Here is a 21,960-nt window from a genome sequence, read left to right on the forward strand (position 1 = left end):
TGACAGCTGGGAGGAATGTCATTCGTCTAAATGAACCACTTTAGTTTTCCGCATCTTCTTTGGAAAGGAGACTTTTGCTCCATGTGTTGGGAGATAATGGGAAAGATCAAGGGATAGTGCAGACTTGCATAACAATCTCTTAGGCTAGAAGGATCGAGAGTTGATTGAGGTTACCATGATCCTTTTGACATCCTTCAACAAATGAGCTGAAGAACCAGATGCGCAGCCAGGAGGGAATACTTTTCTAGCAGGGATTTGCTGTGGAAAGGCAAGTTGTTTATGTGCAGTTTCAAATTAGGTGGCATTTTCTCATGGAGGCTGAAGACTACAGACACTGGGAGGTCATTTGGGAGTCTTGCTTAGAATGCAAGACAAGAAAAGGCACAGTGCTCTTATGCTGATTCTTTCCACTGAGTAACTTCAGAGATTTTTTTTTTATGCATTACTTTTGGTAAAAATTTCTTTCCACTAGGTCTTACATACATGCCATGTTTTCACAATCTCTGAACATGGCAGAACCATTTATTTTGAGCTCAGATTATAGGACTCAGATCTAGCTTTATCTTGATTCTAAGATTTGACGTACAACAATGTTGTCCAAACTGTGTTAGAGGTCCAGCATACTGCAACGCTAGCTGGTCTTTCATCATAAATTCTAGTTTTAAAAGAGTGTTTCAAATTTGCATCTGTATTATAGAAAGTATTTTGAGTGGCACTTCCCAAAGAGCAAACAGTAGGCAGTTAAGTTTTTTTTGTACTGGAGATCATGAGTCTTACATTCAGATGAACTCTCCTGAAGTTCTTTGTGCTTGGCCATTTAACTAGGAAACAGATTTCTTGAAAGAAATTTGCACATAGAAATATATTTGCACATAGGAAGAACTGAAATTCCTGAAGCAGACAAATAAATCATTAGCAGATAGACCACAAAGAAACAATCTAATTTCCATTTTTTTTCTTTTCTGAAAATAGCACCAGTTATAGAAGTTCTATTCTTTAACACCATTCTGTGTCATGGAGTGTCTTCATAAAACGGTCTTAACAATGAAAAATAAGCAAAACTTTTCCTTTTCCTATTTTTACTGCTTATTAATAGTTTTTGGGTAACCTCATTATGTCACATCTGTTTTTCTAGAACATAAAAGGCATCTTTACTTTTTTGGATAAAATGATTTCACAAATCCAGTGGTTTCTGTGTGCAGGAATAAAGTTAGCTCTGCAATCTGGCTTTAAATACATGAACTCAGGTCATGGTGGAATAGAACAAAAACGGATGATGACAAGTATGAATGGAAAAAAACATACAGGAATGTTATTATGAGGGTGACTGAGCTTTACAGCAAATCTGCTAAGTTATTTTTGAAGTTTATTTTGAAATTTTTAAATATAAAAATCCCTTCAACACAAACTTGAATAGTCTTGCAGAGGACTCTCAGCTTCAAATACTTTTGTAACTACCTCTGTGAATAGGCACATCAGATGCACTTTGATTACAATTTGATCCTGACTTTTGTTGAGTGTATGAAATACTATTGCAAAGACAATGTTACCTGCATTGTCATTTGATTTCTAGTATGGCATTGCAGCTGATAATCATCACATTTCATCTGATTTCCAGACAACTCTGGATTCCTTAAATGATATTTCCAATCTTGCTTCTCTCCACCCCTTTATTTAGTCACCTGTTCTTGAAGAATGTTACCTGAATTGACTAGCTGTCTTCCAGTGAAGGAGGTCTAGGGAAACTGCCTTAAAGACAGGCTCCAGTTGCAGAGAGTAATAGGTTTGGGATGGGATTTAGATGCTTATGAACTGTCATGATTATGACGAAGTAATAAAGTCAAGTAAGCTTACAAATAATGTAAACACCCTGTTTCTGAATTTTTGCTTTAGTTAGGAAAGTCCATTCAGGAGATTGTAAGCTGCATTATCTCATTGGCTTATCTCACTGAAGAAAAACATTTTGAGTGTTCATAAATACATTTTGGAGCTTCTGGTATATGCAGCTTAGTGGAACTTGCAGTTACAATACAAATTCTATCAGCAGCTTCCATTGTTGCATAAACTTAATTACCCTTGACTGTCTAACACCAGTGAATAACAAGTGTTAAATGACACATGATCAATAATTCATTTATTAGCACGGTATTGCTTACTGTGAAATGACCTTGATGGGAACAGTCTTGCAAGTAACTTACTTTCTTTTGGCCATGTTAATTTTAACCAAAGTAAAATGCTAATTCTGCTATTTTCATTTTTACTTATAAACAAACACACCAGTTAATTTTTTAATGAATGGTGAAAAATCAAAACTGCAGGATGTGAACTGCTGCTACTCTTCCATTTTACTGCATTCTATCACAGTTTCTAATAGCACAGAAAATAGCAGGCTGTTGGTACTGGAGCTGTTTTCAGGAGCCAGGTAATACTGCTTGTCAATAGCAGGATTCAACTTGGATTTTTGCAAATAGCAGCCCTGCAGTGCTATATTTAAAACAAATGGGAAAGTGCTCATTGTTGTCTTTCAGTATTTTCAATTTTCTGCTCGACGAGGGAATCTTCCATCCAGGGCAGACAGGCAGTGGAGAAGCATTTGTTTTATTATGCAAGACTCTGGATCCTTGTTTCACTCAGCAACATCTGCTAGTAATGAAAAACAAAACGAGTTAGTGCAATTATTTCAGGGGTCTCTTGGCACAAAATGGATGACACAAGCTTAAACCTGCAGAAACCCTAACAACAGAATTGCATTACTCATATTCTCAGTGGTCACTTTTATTCCTTTTGCAGGGCCAAGGAAAATCAAACTGAACTTCAGGTATGAGGCAGTAGAAAGAAACACATTACTCCAGCATCCCATGAGGATGGTTATAAACTGACTTCCCCCGCAGGGCTAGTGCAACATTGCAGAACTGTTCTCCAAACCTTATTCCATGTAACTCACGCTTTGCTGTCTCTTTATGGCAACATCCATATCATGTGCACCAAACTTCTGACCCAAGAATTCCCCTGCTAAATCAAGAGAAGAACCGAGGCCACTGTTTTGGATAGCCCTAATAGCCCCAGTTGCCTAAACTGGTTTCTGTGCCACCTCTTCTCTGTGCTAGGGATCTTTCCTCTTGCGTTAGCACCACGAAGCCTAATTGCGTCTGGGGTCCTGTGTCCAGTTTGGTCTCCCCAGAGCAGGACAGCCATTGACTCCATGGAAAAGGATGCAACAGAGATGGACAATCTACTGTAATACAGCACATCTGAAATGGAGAGAAAGGCTTTTGTTCACCCTGGAGACTAGAAGGGAAAGGATAGCTCTTGTGAATGTCCTCAGCTCCTTTGGGGTGGGGGAACAGAAAGGATGGATCCAGGCTCTTCAGAGGTACACAGGAACAGCACCAAAGGCACTAGAGATCAAAGAAGTCTGAAGTTCAAAGTTCTTTCCTAGGAGAATACTTAGCCTAGGAAGAGAGACTCCCCCCCCCGGGGGTCCTCACCTTGCGGGAGAGATACGGGCAAGAGATTATTTGTTGCAAGACTACTTCTCACTGAAGCTGTAGCATTGATGACAATCATCCTGGTCTCAGGTCTACCAAAGATATGTCTGTTAGTCATTCATTGTAAAACTAGGCTCCACAGATCTACCCTGATCTCAGAAGTTAGGAAGAGACTCTTAATGTGTTCTATTCAATCCAGTTGGCAGCCAGTCATTACTGGTGTTCCCCAAAGCTCAGTCTTGGGTCCAGTTTCTTTTAAAGTTTTTGTCAGTGATCTGAATAAGGGGATGCACCCTCTGTGAGTTTGCAGATGATATCAAATGAGGCAGGAATGTCAATCTGCTTGAGGATAGGAAGACTTTGCAGAGGTATCTGGATGGGCTAGATCAGTGAGCCGAGTCCAATCAAATGGCATTCAACAAGGCTAAGTGCCAGGTCCTGGACCTGGGTCATAACCCCATGCAGCTGTATACGCCTGGGGAAAAGTGGCTGGAGAGCTGCCCAGCAGAAAAGTACCTGGGGGTGCTGGTTGACAGCTGGCTGAACAGTAAGCCCAGGTGGCCATGAAGGCCGAGGTCATCCTGGCCTGCATCAGAAATAGTGTGGCCAGCAGGACCAGGGAGGTGACTGTCCCCTTCTATGCAGTACTGGTGAGACCTCAAATACAAGGAAAGGAAGTTGTAGTGAGGAGGGTGTTCTCTTTTCTCAGGTGACAAGTGATAGGATGTGAGACAATGTCCTGTAGCTGTGCTAGGGGAAGTTTATATTGGATATCAGGAAGAATTTCTTCATGGAGAGTGTGGTTAAGCATTGGAAGGGGCTGCCCAGGGAAGTGGTGGAGTCCTCATCCCTGGAGGTGTTTAAGACGTGTGTGAATGAAGCACTAAGGGACGTTATTTAGTGATGGGACTCCATAGGTCAGGTTGATGGTTGGACTTAATGACCTGGAAGGTCTTTTCCAACCTAGAGGATTCTGCGATGCTATAATTTTAACAGAACAACGTATTTATATTATGTCATACTGTTTTCTCATGGTACTTCCATCATTCAAGTCTGTGTTGTTACTGAGGTGTTCAAAGCCATGTGGCTACCAGAACTCTTAATTTGTAGCTGCTGCCGATGTTATTGTATGAGATATTAAACATTATAGGGGTGGTTCTCAGTTACCCTGTAACTAATCCATTCAAGTCTCTGCATTAATCTTAGCTATGTAAAGGTGTGTAAATTACAGGAGAGCTTTTTGCCTGGATTGTCTTCTGAATATGTTATCTGCACCAATGTGATGTGCACATGTTGCACATGTGTATATTCTTATTTCTCTATGTGGAAGAGGACACAATTTTTTAAGACTTGTATACGGGACTTATATGGAATAAAATTCTTGATTTAACAAAATGGCGTGGCAGGGACTTCTGCAATGCATTATTTCAGTGTTATGAAATAGATATCCCTGGATGAGCAAAACGTGCAGTCATATGCTATATACCTAGTGTTTGTAAACTGCTGGATTAATTGCATTTGTTTGTTTGCAAACTTTTGTTGCCAATGAAGTGTTTTTTACAGTGTGGATCATTAAGTCTAACCTTGCATTTTGAACAGGGTTGCCTGCAGGTACGTGTTACACTTGTTTGCAGTCTCTATTCCTTCTGCTGAAATTATCAGCATCGATATCTCATATGGCTTGTTGCTTTCTGCCAGATAACAGGGACACACTTTAGTATTTCGGAGCAGGGACTTTGCCCGGTAAGGCATCGCGGAGCATTTTTTTGAGCGTCGTGTTCCTCTTGGTGTCGCTGTTGGCCTGCTGGTGTGCAGCCGAGGGCGTGTGCTCTTCAGTTCTCCCTCTCGTGCCTGAGGTCACCGCAGAAGAGTTTCCATTCATTAGGCAGATGTGTAAAACACCAGCCTATTCTTCTGAATGCTTCTTATATTCCAGCACAGCTGGGAACGTTTCTTCTTTTCTGGTAATTAAACCCACTTTATTCTGCAAAAGCCTCAGCTGGTTAATGCAATTCTTATATAAAACATTAACTCCAAAATCCAAAAGATAAATTCTATTTCAACCAGGTACTCATTGCTGGGAAACTACAAACAAACTGTTTAATACACACTTTGCCCAGTATGTTCTCTGGCATTATGGCTCTGTTTTCCTGCAATCTGATTCCAAAGTTGGGTTCAAGGGAAAAGACAATGCAAGCTGGATTTCTGAACTTTAGAGGAAGACACATCCTTTTATTGTATTAAGTCTGGAAAACTGATAGTAATTCAGTAGTAATTGCAATAACAGAGAATAAATGCAAGCTATTTTACTTCTAAGGCTTTTGTTTAATGCCTAAAGTATTACTGAGTGGTTATGGTCTTTTGCCTTATGTGGGTTTTAAGAGATTACTCACTCATTCACCTATGATTTACAGTGGGCTACAATGATAGAAACCCCTCAGTCCAGTGTGGCAGCTGCATTTGAACAGTGTCTTAAGAAGTGCAGCACATACTCTTCTCTGTGTTGTATTTTGTCCACACTAATTCAAGGAGCCTGTTTACAAATGACACTTAGGTATGCATATACCACAGGTGAAATACTGTGTTGTTTTTTCTTTTTTTTCTTTTTTTTAAATTTTAATGCATTTGTTTAGCACCAAAAGTATGCAGAATACTCATAAACTCAAGGGTATAAACTCAAGGGTATAAACCTTTCTCTACCTCATATGTGCCTGTATTCACTTAAGACTGTACATGTTCACAATTATGGATTTGAGGTACTGCTTGTTAAGTGTAAGTAGGGGATTCCTGTTTGCCCCGTAAGGAGTAAATACATACATCAATTCAACCATGACAGCACCTAATTTATGGTAGTGGTTTAAGGCAGAAAAAGCAATAGAGTAAGGTTAAAGTGATGTTTCTCAAAATAGTACAAGTCACTCTATCCTCCCAGGTTTTGTTATTGGTATTATATATTTGTAGCTTGAAAAAAAAAAAAAAAAACAAACAAAAAATGTGGGGATCTTAGCTGAAGGTATGTAGTAACAAGGACTGACAGCAGAGGAGACAGACTTATGGTGATAAGGAAAAAGTCAGGGATGGAGCACACAATAGAAAATAAAACAATAACGTAGTCAATCATTGCTGTTCTGTGGCATTTGTAACCATACTGCTTCTGTGATCCTGCTAATTTCCTACTCCTTTTGATATTTTAAGTTAGTTAGGTTTTTTTTGTTTGTTTTGTTTTTGTTTGGTTTGGTTTGGTTTGGTTTTCCTGCCAATTTAGTGCCGAAGTGGCATCCTACAAAGTCTGACAAGCACCAGAGATGTGCAGGGAAACCTTTAGGAAGGCAGCAACCAGCTGTTGGCTGCAGAAAAAGGAGAGGCCTTGAAAGTGAGAATGAGAAATTCAAAACCAGCAGCAAAGAAGCTGGTAAAGCCATGGTGAAAGACACAGGCAGTATTGAAGAGGAGAAAGAGGACCCAGTACCAGGCTTTTAGATGCTGGCTATTACTTTGGGAGCACTGAGGAAGACAACATCAGAGTTGCAGATAGGAGATGGGGAAAAGTGCACAAAATAGAATAGGTTGAAAGGGCATGGTTTTACAGTATAAAGGAAAAAAAAGGATGAGAGAATTACTGGGTAGGGAGAATAGGGAAAGGAGACAGAAGGAATTTTAGTTAACACATAAGGCTGCAATTAGGGCACATAAAGCACAGACACATATTCACGACAGAACAATATCAAAACCTTCAAATCTGCTAGAATTCATTGGTTGGAGTGTGAATCTGGCAGTAGGCCAGGCTGTCAAAACTGACTATTATGATTAAAAACAACAAGCAACAACAAAGGAAAGGAAAGGATCTGAGAACAGAATAAACTTTCGTGTTTTGATATTTGTGTTTCTTTTAATTATTTTTTTTGACTATAAAAATGGTCCCAATCTCATTCAGAACATTTTATGTAAATTGAAATAAACTGTACCAATCCCTTTGTTCTCTGTCTGTTGTTTTAATCCATACATTTCATATCTAGCTACATCTATATATTTGTTAGCTTTATGCTAGACAGTATTTGCCTTAGTACTCTAGTTTGCATGTTGCTTGTATCATTTACTTTTCTGGCTGCTCATTTCCTTCTTATTTCTGAACAATAAATACTGAGAGTTCAAGAAAAGGCTATCCTTACTGGTGGTTTATTACTCCATGTTGCGTTGTTCCAACAGGAAATAGTAAATATGAAGCATAGTTTGCGCAACTCTTCAAGCCACAGATTTGCCTCTTACTGTAAATGAGAAGTTTTTCATTCTTTGGTATTAGCTGGTTTCTTTGTGGGTTTTGAAACCAGGATAAGATTGGCATTTTAAAGTCTGCTGGGTCTGCAAAAATTATGTGATTTGTTTGTCTTACAATGTTCCTCAGCTAACCAGAAAACAAGTTTTTTAAGTTCTGTATTTACACTACTAAGTAAACCTTTTGCAATGTTGGTTAAAACACCAGGAAACAATGCTCTTTCATTTTTTCTTACAAGAGAGCAAAATCAAAATGAGTTCTGACATAGAATTACAGTGAATATGACCCAAGTTAAAACAATTTATTTTTCCTCTAAATACCTTCAAGTATATTTTCTGTAGCGTCTTCTTGACCTTGTGTTTGTTTTAGTTATTTACCTGATCATCATTCTGCAGCTTCTCATTCTCCAGCTGAGGTGAGATTATTTGACCTTTGCTTGTGGTTCAGTAAATCAGCAGAGCAGAGCAGAAAATAATTATTCTCTTCTCATTATACTGGTTTAGCACCATTTCTGTCTCATTTCTGCATAGTTACTCCAGCTGGGAGCGGAGAATCTGGAGCTGTGTGTGTGTCTCTAACAGGCTGTTTCATTAATTAGGACTGGAGGTGTAAATCTTTGCTTTCTTCCCACAGAGATGGGACCAGTACACTGAGCACAGCCACGCATCGAACCTGTATTTCATGTGTAATATATGGCCTCACCTAAATGTGTAGATGCACCTGTGGGACTGGTTGAGCATGGGCTGCTCTTTGTTTAGGTAAGAGCAGGTATGTGGGCACACAGTTCAGAGCTGAGGTTCACAGCTGCCGGAGAGCTGCCCCCCTCAAGGAGATACTCGGCAGGCCTTGGAGGGGCAGGGAGGTGAGGTTGCGAGCCTCAGGAAGCCAGCGTAGTGGGTGGAGGGAGTAAAGTGTCTGTTTTGCCTCCAGCGAGCATGCAAGCACGGCCGCCACCCATTTCCTCCGAACTTTCCATCCGCAGAGCCAGATGCCAGGGGTCAGAGGTAGCTGAAGGCCTCGAGCCAGATGAAGCAGGCATGTGGCGGCCTGGTGCAGAGTGTCCTCCGGGGAACGGCAGCATGTGTTTGCGGCACGGTGGGGCCTGACCGACTGAGGGAGGTCTGCCCTCCTCTACAAAGCCTCCAGGGTGTTGTGGTTCAGCCCCAGCAGGCGGCTCAGCACCACCCAGCCGCTCGCTCACTGTCCCCAGGTGGGATGGGGGAGAGAATCAGAAAGGTAAAAGTGCAAGAACCCGTGGGTTGGGACAAAGACAGCTCACTGGGTAAAGTAAAAGCTGCACACAAGTGAAGCAAAGCAAGGAATCCATTCGCTGCTTCCCATCGGCAGGCAGGTGTTCAGCCACTCCCAGGGAAGCAGGGCTCAGCATGCAGAACGATTTCTCAAGTAGACAAACACCATTGCTCCGAACGTGCCCCCCTTCCTCCTTCTTTACCACAGCTTTTATTGCTGACCATGGAACCACATAGTACGGGACATCCCTCTGGCCAGCCTGTGCCAGCTGTCCTGGCTGTGTCCCCTCCCAGCTCCTTGTGCACCCCCAGTCTCCTTGCTGGCAGGGCAGCACCAGAAACTGAAATGTCCCTGGCTCTGCGTGAGCACTGCTCTGCAACAACTGACACATCCGTGTGTTATCAGCATTATTTTTCTCCTGAATCCAAAACAGCATCATAAAGGCCTCCCTCCACAAAGAAAATTACCCCAGCCAAAACCATGACACAGGGAAATTGTTTCTCTACAGTTACCCTTTTGCATTTTACTACAAGGTGAAAAAACAGAGGTTGTGATATTAAGACAACTTTTATGACAGGTCATTATGAAACAGGATTTAGGCTTGTGCGTTGAATCTGGGTCTGAACAAAATCTTGGTTAGACTGCTGCCCAGTCCTGGTAATTTTCCTGGTGATTTTCTCTGGGACCAGCCCAACCCTCTGGCCTTTAACCAGCCTCTGTCCTGCAGCCTCTTGGTGCTTGGTTCAGTAGGTTTCCTCAGAGCCAGGCTGAGGAATCTCACAAAATCCAGTTGTCACTGTTGTATTTTATGACCAAGCATGTGTATGTGAGTGTGATAGTTGGATTCAAGTTCACTCCTAAATACAGATAAGTGCTGCCAAAAAGAAGTTTGATGCCCAAAGCAGTATCTTCCACCTCCACCCCTGGAAGATACATGCGTTTTTACCCTTGACACTCCTTCCTCTACCAAACTGCTTACCCAGCTGATCTAATCCCTTTCAGCTGGGCAACAGAGTGCTTTTTGCTCTGGGACCTTTGCGCTCTGGGAGCTGTGCACAAAATAACCCTGAGCAAATCAGGAGGTGGATGGGAACCGCACCACAGGCATATGGGTGGGGATGTTAAGCAGGAGCAGGGGGCCAGGGAGAGAGGTAGCAGCAGGGAGGCAGTGTTCATGGTCTTCAGTCCTGCTGAAGACAACGGTACAACTACTGGAAGGTTGGACCACTGTCAAGGCCTGCCTCATTCAAAGGCTTAAGGGTGGCGGGCTGGAAATGTGCATATGGCTGTAGTGATTTCGGCAGCAACCGTATGATGAAACGCATAGCAATCAGGAAAAGATAATTTCTTTATACTCGTTTTTAACCCCAGGTAAGACCCGAACCACTCAAACCTGCATGGGATACAGTAAATAATAACTGAAGCAGCCAGCCACAAATGTCTTATGAGGGGTTGCTCATTGCAAGTGCTAGAGAGGTGGAGGAAAGACAAGTGGTGTGGGTTATTTGAAAGGTCCAGCACTCCTGTGGCGCAGCGTGTGATGCATGTTATTGCCAATAAAATCCTAGGTTAGCAACTTCCTTTTCTCATTAACTGTCCCCAGCAGAGAAATTGGTTGGTTGCATGTGACTGAGGAGAGCAAGAAGAACTACTGATTCTGCAGCAGAGGCGTGAATGGACATTTTATTTTGTTTCATTCATTTGTATCCTTTGAAATGTGTTCTCACTAGGCCAATTAGATTTTGGTAATAAAATTAGTGACTTTTTTTTTTGTTTGTTTGTTTACATCAAGAAACTTATACTGAGAGTAGCAGCTTGGCAGCAACTCGCACAGAGCTTCTTCTCCAGTGTTGTCATTTGTGCTGCTGCCAAGAGGCCCTGAGCCAGAAGCCACAGTTTGCTTGGACCTCTGAGCCAGTGCGCACCCACCCACTGCAGCAAGTCATGCTTAAATTGCATTATTGTATGTGTTAATATGATTGTATGCAAGGCAAAGCAGAGAGGGTGTGCCCTGGGAATCCCAGCAAAGACCCTCACAATAGAGAGACTTTTGTACTTTGGACAATTCTTGATTATAAATAGATTAGAGAATCCAGGCTGATGCTATCTACTTATTACTGTGGTAGGTTTTCTGGCTACTTCCTTAACAAGGCTGCCAAAATTTCTTCTAGACTGATGACAGTTATGAGGACAAATATGTTGGAGGAAACATCAAGACTTTACTTCAACTCACAAAAGATCTTCCTTTCATTTGGTCAAATTGCATATCCTCATTACCCTGCAATGATGCCAAAACTTTTGCAGCACTGTACACTTCTAATCCTGATACTACTGGTAAGAATGCTGTAGTCTCCTGTCATTAGGCTCTGGTGGCTATCCAGTGCATGAGCTTATTCACTTAGGAAATTTCTGTGTCTGGTTCAACCTGAGGAGAATCTAGGTCTCCCACAGCCTCTGTTGGACCAGTGTGGGATGAGCACCCAGTGGAAGTGTATCCCCTTATCCATCAACAGTGGCACGTAGCTTTCAGTGGTGGTGACGCCAGGAGAAATAACTACCAGAGGTGGTGAAATTACTGGAGATTTAAAATTTTCCCAGTCAAGGGAAGGGCTGTGCCTGAGGGCGATGGGCATGCAACTGGGGGCTGTCTCCCCAAGCAGAGCCAGGAAAGGGCTGGCTATGCAGTAGGGAAAGTCCTGTACAGCTCATAATGTTCCAATTTCAGGCTTCCAAGCATGGTTTTTGGATGGTCCAGGACACCATGCAATAGCAATGTAGTGGCTAGACCAGCGTAGCTGTTACACGAGTTGCTCATCCATTGAAGTTCTTGAGCTGTATCATAAAAGTTTTTATTAGAAAGCAGTCCAAGGAGTTGAAAATGTTTTGGGTCCCTCTCTACAGGAAGAATATTAAGTTGCTGGAACACAGTCAGAGAAGAGCAGTGAAGCTGGTGAAGGGACTAGAGAACAAGACCAGGAAACAGTGTAATAAAGATTGTTAATTAAACAATTAATTGTTGTGAATTATGCTGTTTAAGAATATAAAAATGGTCAAGAGCTAACCTTTGGCTTTGCTAATAACATCAATCTTCAATATCTAATGCCATAGTCAGGTAAATTAAAAAAAAAATCAAATATATTTACTTGTGTCATTTCTGTGAACATTTTGCATTGATCTTATTTAAAGTCATGAAAATGTTAACACTACAATGCTGTATTAAAAATTAAATACACTGTAGGACACTAGGTAGTTCACAGTATAGTTGTTATACATTACACCAACATAAAAAGAACCACTTTTTTTTCACAAATTGAGATGCATAAATGGAATTTCTAAAATTAGCTTAAAGAGCTTATTATAAACAATCAAACAGACACATGATTGGGTAGATCTGTTACTTACAGTATAGTGTTTGCTAATTCATGAAACGAGTGAATGAAAAAAGAAGACTGGTCAATACAAAAAGTGAGAGATGAAAGAGAGAATTTGTGTTTGGTGTTGGTGCCTAGACACTAATTTCACTATTAAAAACATGGAGGAAAAACAATAAAGTGTGCCAGCATGTAATCTTGCTTTTACAGAAGAAAAAAATAATATTGCACTTAGCTTACAGTCTACCTTCTCCTGAAGTGTGTTTGCTATGGCAGACATGCTTCCAACTTTAATATTAAGGGCTGTCACAACTTTTAAAAAGTGTCAGATTTCAGTAGATTGGAAATAATAATACAGCACTCATTGTTACAGGTCACTCTGCTGCCTGAGGGAGCACAAACAAAACAAAAAAACCCATCACAGGATGCATACATTATGCTTCAATAATCTTTGATTGCCATACATTGAGGAGTTTTCCCTGATGCTTACAGCTGAGGTGAGCAGCACTCTCAGCTTGTGTAGAAGCCTAAGGAATCACTGCTGATGTTTTTGGCCCATCTCACCCATCTGTGGCAATGGCTTTTGGGGAAGCAAAATGGTGTAGGACAGAGATACTGCCTCAGACTATTCTTGTAGTTTCCAATGTTTTTTTTCACTTTGCATGGAGTGCAATTACAGAAAGAACTAGAATGGAAAAGGAAAAAGTAATGGCAGCAAATCTGGAATATTATTTTCAGCATTGTTCAACAGGCATTTCTTTGATACTGTGCTGTCTTAGAAGATCTTTCTCTTCACATATCTGTTGGAAAGTTAACTATTTTTGTATGTCATCAAGCAGCTCAAGAACGAAAACGGAGGTAGAGAACGGACAAAAGGCACAGGGAAGGAATAACCACATATGTGATTTCTGAATAGCCAGCTCTGAACATTCTAATTTCTTTAATCTTAATCTCAACCCAACACTCTTGTTTTCATTAGTTCAATTAGACCACAAACTACAGATTGCTTTCATGGGAGGTGTCACTGTGATGGCCAAGGATTGGTTATAGAACCAGAGGGACTTGGAAAGTCAGGGGACTTGGTAGAGAAGCCTGGAAGATGTGTTCCCACAGTCAAGAATTTAAAAATCTTTCAGATCCACAGCTATCTTCCAAATTGCAATTACCGTTGACGAGAAAGAGTATTTAGAAGTCTGTGTATCTGTGCATTTCCAAATCAACTGATGTAGGTGTGGTTGTTTTGGTTGTTGTTTTTCTTTTTTTTTTTTCCATGCATGTTACTTGCCTCACTTAGAACTGTTTTACGGGAAAATATAAACAGGTGTATTTTCACACGCATATCATAAACCAATGTCACAAAGCACTTATTTCTCACATGATTCATCTGTGAGCGAAGGTTCATGGTTTATTACATACGTAGTGGAAAAAGGTCTTAGTACAAGCTGACTTTTTTCTCACCGTGCTCCTGCTCCAGTAGGCGGCCCCATGTGCATATTGTCAAGCTAGCAAGATGAAAGGGCTGGAAAGATTTAGAGCTGTGTTTTGCCCTGCACGCCAGGTCCAGTATCTAAAGTTATAATTGAGTTACTCATTACCTTTTCTTCTTGGAAGGAACCCTTATCTATTTATCCATAGATAGTGTGAAGAGCTGGTTTTTAATTTTGTACTTGACAGCACATTTGAATGATTTTCCTTTAATCTCCTGCTAAGTACTGCTAACATGCCTACTCAGTGGAAAATTACCTAATCAATATCATTAAGTGAGAGCAGCAGTTGAAGAGGCCTTTATTGTAAAGTCCAACCTACTTGCATTGCTGAAGACTAATAAATAATTGTTATGAAGTTCAATATAGAATATCACCCTTCCAGAATAGGATGCACTTCCTACATCATCATGTGTCTTGACACAAGCTTGCTGTTTGTTATATAAAGTCTGGAAAAAGATATCTTTTCAACTATAAGAACATAATGAGCTTTTAAGTGGTAGCCAAATGAACTCAATGCAGAAATTGGCAAGGCAAGCATGTTGTGCACATATAATAAAAATATATTGGCACAGACTCTGCACACAATGGACTAAAAGAAAAAAGCTGGGGGGAAAAAAGCTGTCTAGACTGAGTTCAGAGGCTGGCAGCTAGCAAGCCTAGTCAGCATGACATGTATTTGGCGGGCAATAATTTCTAGGGCACTCTCTTCAAGAAGCTAATTCTTTCTAACTCTTTTAACAGAGATGTAAACAGACATCCAACTCAAATGGTGGTTACCCCCTCCACCAACAGTTACACTGTTGGAAAGGTGTTTGGATCTTCCAAGGGAGGTAAGTTTTTTTGGCAAAAATACTGTGCTTTGTGGGAAAAAGGGTAAAGTGATTTATGCTGACCATATGCCACTTTATGCTAAGCATATGCCACTTCAGTAGTGGATACCTGAAATATTTTTCTGCTTTTTGTATTAGACACACATGCTTAGGGAAGACTTCACTAACATACAGCTGCCTTGAATTCCTGCTCAAAATCTACTTGGTAAGATACTGCCACCTGACCACTTGTAAGTAGATTATAATAGAGACCATGCTAGGTATGGAAGAAAGAGAAAAGCTTCTAGTTATTGTAACTATCCTGATGATAACCCCTGAGGGCATGGCTGCAATCCTGCCATGAGCATGGAAGCCTGGTCATCCAAATAATTTCAGATTCAAGCTAAGCTGAGGAGGCACAGTATTACTGGCCAGTTTGACTGAACTTAGTGCACCTTCTTAAGTGTGCAGATGACACCAAGTTGGGCAGCAGTGTTGATCTGCTTGAGGGTAGGAAGGCTCCGCAGGAGCATCTGGATAGGCTGGAGTGGTGGGCTGATCCTGCAAGGTCCTGCACTTGGGGCACAACAACCCCATGCAATGCTACAGGCTGGGGGAAAGGTGGCTGGAAAGCTGTTTGGTGGAAAGGAACTGGGGTTATTGGTTGATAGCTGGCTGAACATGAGCCAGCAGTGTGCCCAGGTGGCCAAGAAGGCCAACAGCATCCTGGCCTGCATCAGAAATAGCGTGGCCAGCAGGAGCAGGGAGGTGATCGTCCCCTTGTAGGTGGCACTGGTGAGAACACAACTCAAACACTGTGTTCACTTTTGGGCTCTTTGCTACAAGAAGGCCATGGAATATTTATTGTCAAAATACCTACATTTTTGGGTAGGAATAGTTATCATCAAAATAGGAACAGTTAGCATCATAATACTGTGTGAATCTCAGGGGTTAAATGCTCATAAGTGCTGCTGAGTTAGTACGCACTGTGTATATTATTTTATTGCATACATTTGACTGATTTTTAGTTGAAATCCAAGAATGCTACTGGTAAACAGAGAATAAATTAAGAGACAATTAAATTAGATTTATTGGCATATATTTTGTTGTGGCTGTTCTCTGAACAACAGGCTATCATGAAACTTTACAATTATAAGCTTGGATCATACTGAATTTATAACTCAAGACAGCAAAAAACACCCTCCTTTTGTGAAGTCTCCATTACATGCAGCAATATTTAACAAAAATCTCCACTGAGTTCAAACCGTAAACCTAGATGTGTCAAAAAAGGTTAGTTGATTTTCCCACTGGGGCAAATTTGTATGTCAGACTGATAGTCTCACCAGGCAAATTGAAAGCACGTGCTGGCAAAACCCTTTCAAATGATATTTCTCTGCTGTTTACAAACGCATACGCACAGGTACTGAGCACAAAAGAAACTGTTTGCTTAGTTTTCTGTATAAATAACCAGCTTTGTCGTCATCTTTACTGCATGTCACACCTGCTCTGTAAATGAAAAAACTCCTGTGTTCTTGGGACTAACACCTCACCGGCAGCTGCAGCTGAAACAGCTGAGCAATGGCCCTGAGAGGTCTGGGCAGTCTGAAGGTTTATTTAGCGTTCACCAGCTGACTGTGAGCTGGAAGCTTGGAAATGAAGGTGCAGGCGTAGCAGGAAGCTGGGAGCATTAGTATACAGCTGCATGAATATTCAGGTGAAAGTGATAGCATTAAAATCAAACACACACACACACAACCATCTGCAAATGCTAGTGTGAACTACCACCTTTCATGTTCTGCTGAGAGGGGTTTTATAATGTTTGCTTTCCTTGGACTACGGACTACTTCCTTCACACCAGTAGTAGCATGCATTTTATACCCCTTAACCTAAGCCAGATCAGGCCAGTAATTTGGCAGAAAACTAATTCTACAACCCCTCAACCCTCCATCCCCTCCAAACTCATGCTACTATATTTCCTTTCTGTGAAAATGTACAGTAAAAGATCCGGGAATATGAAAAAGTGAAGAAAGAAAAGGAAGGACTCTTCCTCTTGACAGTAGCCTGAAGTTAAATGAATTCAAAAATACCAGAGAACCATGCCCATAACATATTCCATTCCTACACCCTGCCACCTCCAGGGACTCTCAGCTCTTTGGTCTAAGTTCATACCAGTGAAGCAGAGAAAATGATCTTTAAGTATTCTTACCACTATGCAAGGACTCTATTTGCTGCATATTGACAGAATGTACTGTGGAAAAGGCAGGCCATGTCTAGGATTCCCACCCGCAACCACCAAAATGTCTTGGCACTTTCTTCAAAAGTAATTTTCTGAGAAATAAATTCAAACAAAGTGTTTTGAAGTTTTTGGTTTGTTTGTTTCCCTCTCTTAGAATAAGAACTTGCATGAAGGTTGGGTTAAGATTGTTAAAATAACTGGATCACCAGCTTAAACTAGGAAAAACATTACTGATGTACTCCTGTTGCCTTCCACACATCTCCACTTTCACAGCATCTTGCCAGAACCTAGTACTACTACTATAAAAACCCAAAGTCAGAAGGATCCTGAGGCCCCACTTTCACAGTCTGTATTCATACTGAAAATCAAGATCAAGTGAGCTTTTGCCCTTCTGCTCCAACATGCTTCAGAACTGGTGGAATCTAGTTCTCATTTTTAACCTCCTCTAAGCTCTGAGGGAGCTTATGATAACAGACAACAGAATTATGTGTCTGACAACAGACACATATAATGTGGACCACCTCTCCTATGAGGTGGAGCACCTCTCACATGAAGAAAGGCTGAGGGAACTGGGGATGTTCAGCCTGGAGAAGGGAAGGCTCCGGGGAGACCTCATTGTGACCTTTCAGTACTTAAAGGGGTCTTATAAAAAGGATGAAGAAAGACTAGATAATGATAGGACAAGGGGGAATGATCTTAAACTAAAAAAGGATAGATTTAGACTAGACATTCAGAAAAAGTTCTTCACTGTAAGGATAGTGAGGCACTGGCACAGGCTGCGCAGAGAAGCTGTGGAAGCCCCATCCCTGGAGGTGTTCAAGGCCAGGCTGGATGGGGCCTTGGCTAACCTGATCTAGAGGCATCCCTGCCTATGGCAGAGGGGTTGTAATTAGATGATCTTTAAGGTCCCTTCCAACCCAAGCCATTCTGTGATAAATGATAATTAAAAAAGAAGAAAGGAAGGACGGAAGGAAGCTTTTTTTTTTTTTTTAAAATCAGATTCTCAGGAAACCTCTGCAACAAATTATTAGTTATCAGTATTAACACTGTCTGCTAAACATTTGGTGTATACTTCTGACTTTCTTGAAGCCACCTATTGCTGCACAACTAGTGTTTCATTTTTGCAGACCAGCAAAACCCCACCACTTGGCCCATTATCTCAAACCTGGGAGGAGAATCCCCCTTACTCTTTGCCCTATTTCTACCCTCTTTGGAAGCCACTTTTCCTTGCTCATCCCTGCTGTTGTTACTTTCCTCCCAAATAGGATTAAGGCAAACCACTCTTCTTCACGAGACTGACCCATGGAACTGAATCACCAGACTGAGTCACAGGACAAAAGCCAGCCCGCTTCAAACACACTTGTAGACTTGCATATCCGCCAAGGCCTTGTCTGTGCTCTGTCCCCCCATTTGGAAGTACAACAGTAATACATACTGCCCAAATGGGCAGCATGAACAGCATGAAATCCTTGAGACATCTTCCTCATCCTACCACTAGGAAAGTGAGGAGTGAGGGTACAAACCGAAAAGCTGAGAAAAGACAGCATCATGCAATGACTCAGTGAGCTGAGGTGACCACAGAACCAAAAGCTCTCAGTGCTGCTTCTTTCTTTGGAGTGCAGTTGCCTTCTCCCTCATTTGAGGCACTGCCACACCTTTGTCCAGACTCACCTCCCCTGGCACGCTGCCACACGGGCTAAAGGGCACTCGTCCACCTCTGACTGATTACTCTTTCACTCCTATAATTATTCTGTTCGCTTATGGCTAGTGATAAAGCCTGCCCAAAGGCTTAGCTAACCTGCTTTACGTAAGGTAAATGTCAAATATTACCTCTCTCCCCTCTGTTTTCCTACAGAAAGGCACATCCTTGCTGATGTAATGGAGTAAAAGGCTAATTCAGCTCTGCTGATGGACGATCAAGTTTCCATGAAGTTCCTTTGACAAGGTGACATGTGGCTTTGTTTTAAAGCACCATAAATGGAATGACAGCCTTGTTACTCAAACTGACATTAAAGGTAAGTAAGCAGAGAAGGGAAAGAGGTAAGAGTCCAGGATATTGCATAAGCTGCAGAACTGTGGAGAAGAGGAGGGGGCAGGGAAAAAGAAGGAGGAGGGGAAGAAAATAAAACAAAGATCCAAAACCCTTTTACAACAGTTTTCTTATGAAAACAAGTTTTACAATAAGCCCATGTTGACTAAGGAAGGAAAGGCAGAGGTTGCAACAAGCAGAACAGTCAAATCTCACAGATTTCTGACCAAACATACTCAGATGTAAATTTGAGCCAGGCAGGCACACATTACAGGTTACATAACACTGTCAGCTGCCTCAGCATTACGTTATTCATCCGTCATCACTCAACAAGGAACCATTTGAGAAAATTATTAACAATTCCTCACAAGAAGTAACTGAAATGCAAGAGGTTTCATCTGAACAACAGGAAGCTCTTCTTTACTGCACAGGTGACAGCACTGGTACAGGTTGCCTACAGATGTTGTGGTCTCCTTCCTTGAAGATATTTAAAAGCCACCTGGACATGGTCCAGGGCAACCTGCTTGAGCATGGAGCTTGGATGAGATGACCTCCAGAGGTCCATGCCGACCACTCTATGCTACTGTAATTCCTAAAAACGCTGGGGGTCAAATTTTCTTCTGCTTGTTTTGTTTTCCCACACTGAGAAGACCTTGAGTAAGACTGAGTAAGTGGAAGCACACAGGCAGGATACAATTCCTTTGTATTTGGTACTACATTCTGCATGAACTTTGTGTGGTGAGGTATGAGCCTACTCAGATCATAAGCATCATGTTTGACTAATAAGCATCATATTTGATGGATGGAATTGGGATGATCCAAATTATAGTACTGACGCATTTGTTTTTAAAAAAATTTATTTAAACAAAGTAAGGTACATTTCACAGAAATGGTCATAAAATGCATAGCATATATAAACAGTACTGTTACTTTACATATACTAGTTGTTATTATTTTAAGTATTGCTTTTCCAAAACCAACCAGCCTGCTTGATGAATCAGAAAGCTAAAAAAAACAGTTATCCCATCTTAGGGCACTGAAAAAAATAATGATATGACAAAGCAGATGTTCACTTCTTCATTCAGTCTACTGGAATTATTATTGCTGCTTTACTAATTTGTCAGTTTCTATTTTGTGGAAACATCACATCCCTGGAGTCACATACCAAGACAAGACTTCTATCAACTAGAACATGAATTGGACTTGCTCAGACAACCAAGATTCCATGCAACCACAAGGAAAGGTGACTGAAGTCTTCACGTTGATTAACTTAATGGACAGAGACTTTACGTGTGGACAAAAAAATCATCATTTTTTCCAAGTTATGCAGACTTGTCACACCCATACTGCTGTTCATAAGCAACTTGATTGTAAGTTGGCAAGTCCATACATATTTCAAGCTTTACTTTGATGTAAAATTAATGCCTGGTAGAAACAGACCTTACCCTCAGCATTGATGCAATGTGGAATTGAGCCTACTTAGAGCACCTTAGAGCCTGAGCACACATCAAACATTCAGAACTTCATAAAATCAAATCCAGAGTTGTCTGTTTTTTGATCTTTGGGATGCAAGGCCAGAAGGAAAAAAAGCACAGCACTGATTCATAACCACAGCTGCAAGTCAGATACCAACTCATTCACACAACACTTCAGAACATGAATTATAACTGAAATTCTTCCCATTCATACTTACATGACAATAGACAGAAAATAAATGCTGAGGTAAGAGGAGTTGCACCAGATTTGCACTGGTATAAGGAAGTCTAAAATCAAACAAGCTGTAAAAGTCATTAATTGCTTCACACAGAATAGAGAAGGAAAAAAACCTCTTATTTTCAAAACATACAGATACATGTATTTGCTCAAGAATAGAATGACTTTCTGTATTGTGACATAAGCTTTACAGTAGCTTAACCTTGGCTTGGACTGAAAATAAAGAAGTTTGAACTCTGGCCAGCGGAGCTCCTTTAGAACTGTTTGTCAAGCAAAACGAATGAAGGCTCAAGCAGTCCAAGAACATCGACATTTCATTCACCGTCTTCAAGTAGTTTTTGTAAGTTGTTCTGTATCTAAGAAAGAGAGAAAAATTAACTGGGCAACAAGAAGTGTTATACTGCATTTTTAAGAAAAATCAAGACATTCTTCAATATACTTTCTGTGTGCCTGTTAATTCTGTCACAGCTATTTATACCACAGGTATTCATGTTAAGTGTTTTCTGCACTAGTCAAAGGAACATCTAGATATGATCAGCCAGCAGCAAACCTAGCTGATCAACTGAAATCAGGCTGATAAAATCATCTCCTCCTCCCATGGATTCTCTTCTTCATTAGGTCTGAGAAAACAAGAGAACAAAACCAGAGCTAGAAAGAATGGAAAAGAAACGCAAATATTTTGAACTTGATCAAAATCTACTAAAAGCCTCAAACTTACAAGTCACAGCTTCTAGGTTTCAGTGGGTAATTGAAAGTTTTATAACAGCTTCAGCTACATAGACTGCTGACATGTGCACAGAAAAAGAAAGTCTTCCAAACAAAAACAGTTATGTCCTGTGTTCCAGACTTAAGTGTACTGATTGTGGGACACATTCTGTCAATTACACTGAAGGCAATTAAAGTCAGTCACATCCTCAAGATTATTTATGCAGACCAATTTTACACAGCCTGTTTATCTATCTTCCATCTCACTGTCCTTAAAAGCAGCAAAGGGGGAATACACTGAGACACACCCCATCCACATGCGTCCTATACATCTTAGTAGCTAGTAGTCACCAGCCACATTTAGTCACAGCTGCTTTCAGACTTCAATTTGAGGATCAGTTTGAGGAGACTGAGGAGACATCGTACTTCCTGTTCTAGATACCACTTCTTAATCCTACCTCGTGATCTTCTGGCCCAGAAGCACACCTTTTCCAAGAACAGTAAGAAGCAGGTAGCTTTATAAGAGTCTTACACATGAATTTCCATTCATCAAGCTACATTAGAATAAGGGAGTGAGTAACATCAAGACACATTTTCC

General features: G+C 41.0%; 2 protein-coding genes across 4 annotated transcripts in view; one reads left to right on the forward strand and one right to left on the reverse strand.

Moving 5' to 3' along the window:
• The first annotated feature begins 64 nt into the window (after positions 1-64).
• LOC308185619 (uncharacterized protein) lies at positions 65-20,662 on the forward strand. 2 transcript variants are annotated; one of them, XM_080573970.1, is made up of 5 exons: positions 65-8,519; positions 11,184-11,346; positions 14,612-14,700; positions 14,839-14,905; positions 18,771-20,662. In XM_080573970.1, exons 1-5 carry the CDS (start codon positions 8,476-8,478, stop codon positions 18,792-18,794), a joined length of 387 nt encoding a protein of 128 aa, XP_080430096.1. In that variant the 5' UTR covers positions 65-8,475; the 3' UTR covers positions 18,795-20,662. The 2 variants fall into 2 exon arrangements, 1 of the variants encoding a protein (XP_080430096.1); XR_013943512.1 differs by lacking the exons at positions 65-8,519; positions 14,839-14,905 and having other exon boundaries at positions 8,530-11,346.
• Positions 19,784-21,960, reverse strand: part of GRAMD2B (GRAM domain containing 2B) — a 32,638-nt gene continuing 30,461 nt past the window's right edge. For both annotated transcript variants that reach the window (XM_080573968.1, XM_080573967.1), the window contains exon 14: positions 19,784-21,013. In XM_080573968.1, coding sequence (XP_080430094.1) covers positions 20,972-21,013 — 42 coding nt within the window. In that variant the 3' untranslated portion in view covers positions 19,784-20,971. The remainder of the gene's footprint in view (positions 21,014-21,960) is intronic.

Source organism: Anser brachyrhynchus (assembly GCF_964034855.1).
Source record: "Anser brachyrhynchus genome assembly, chromosome: Z".
Lineage (NCBI taxonomy): Eukaryota > Metazoa > Chordata > Aves > Anseriformes > Anatidae > Anser > Anser brachyrhynchus.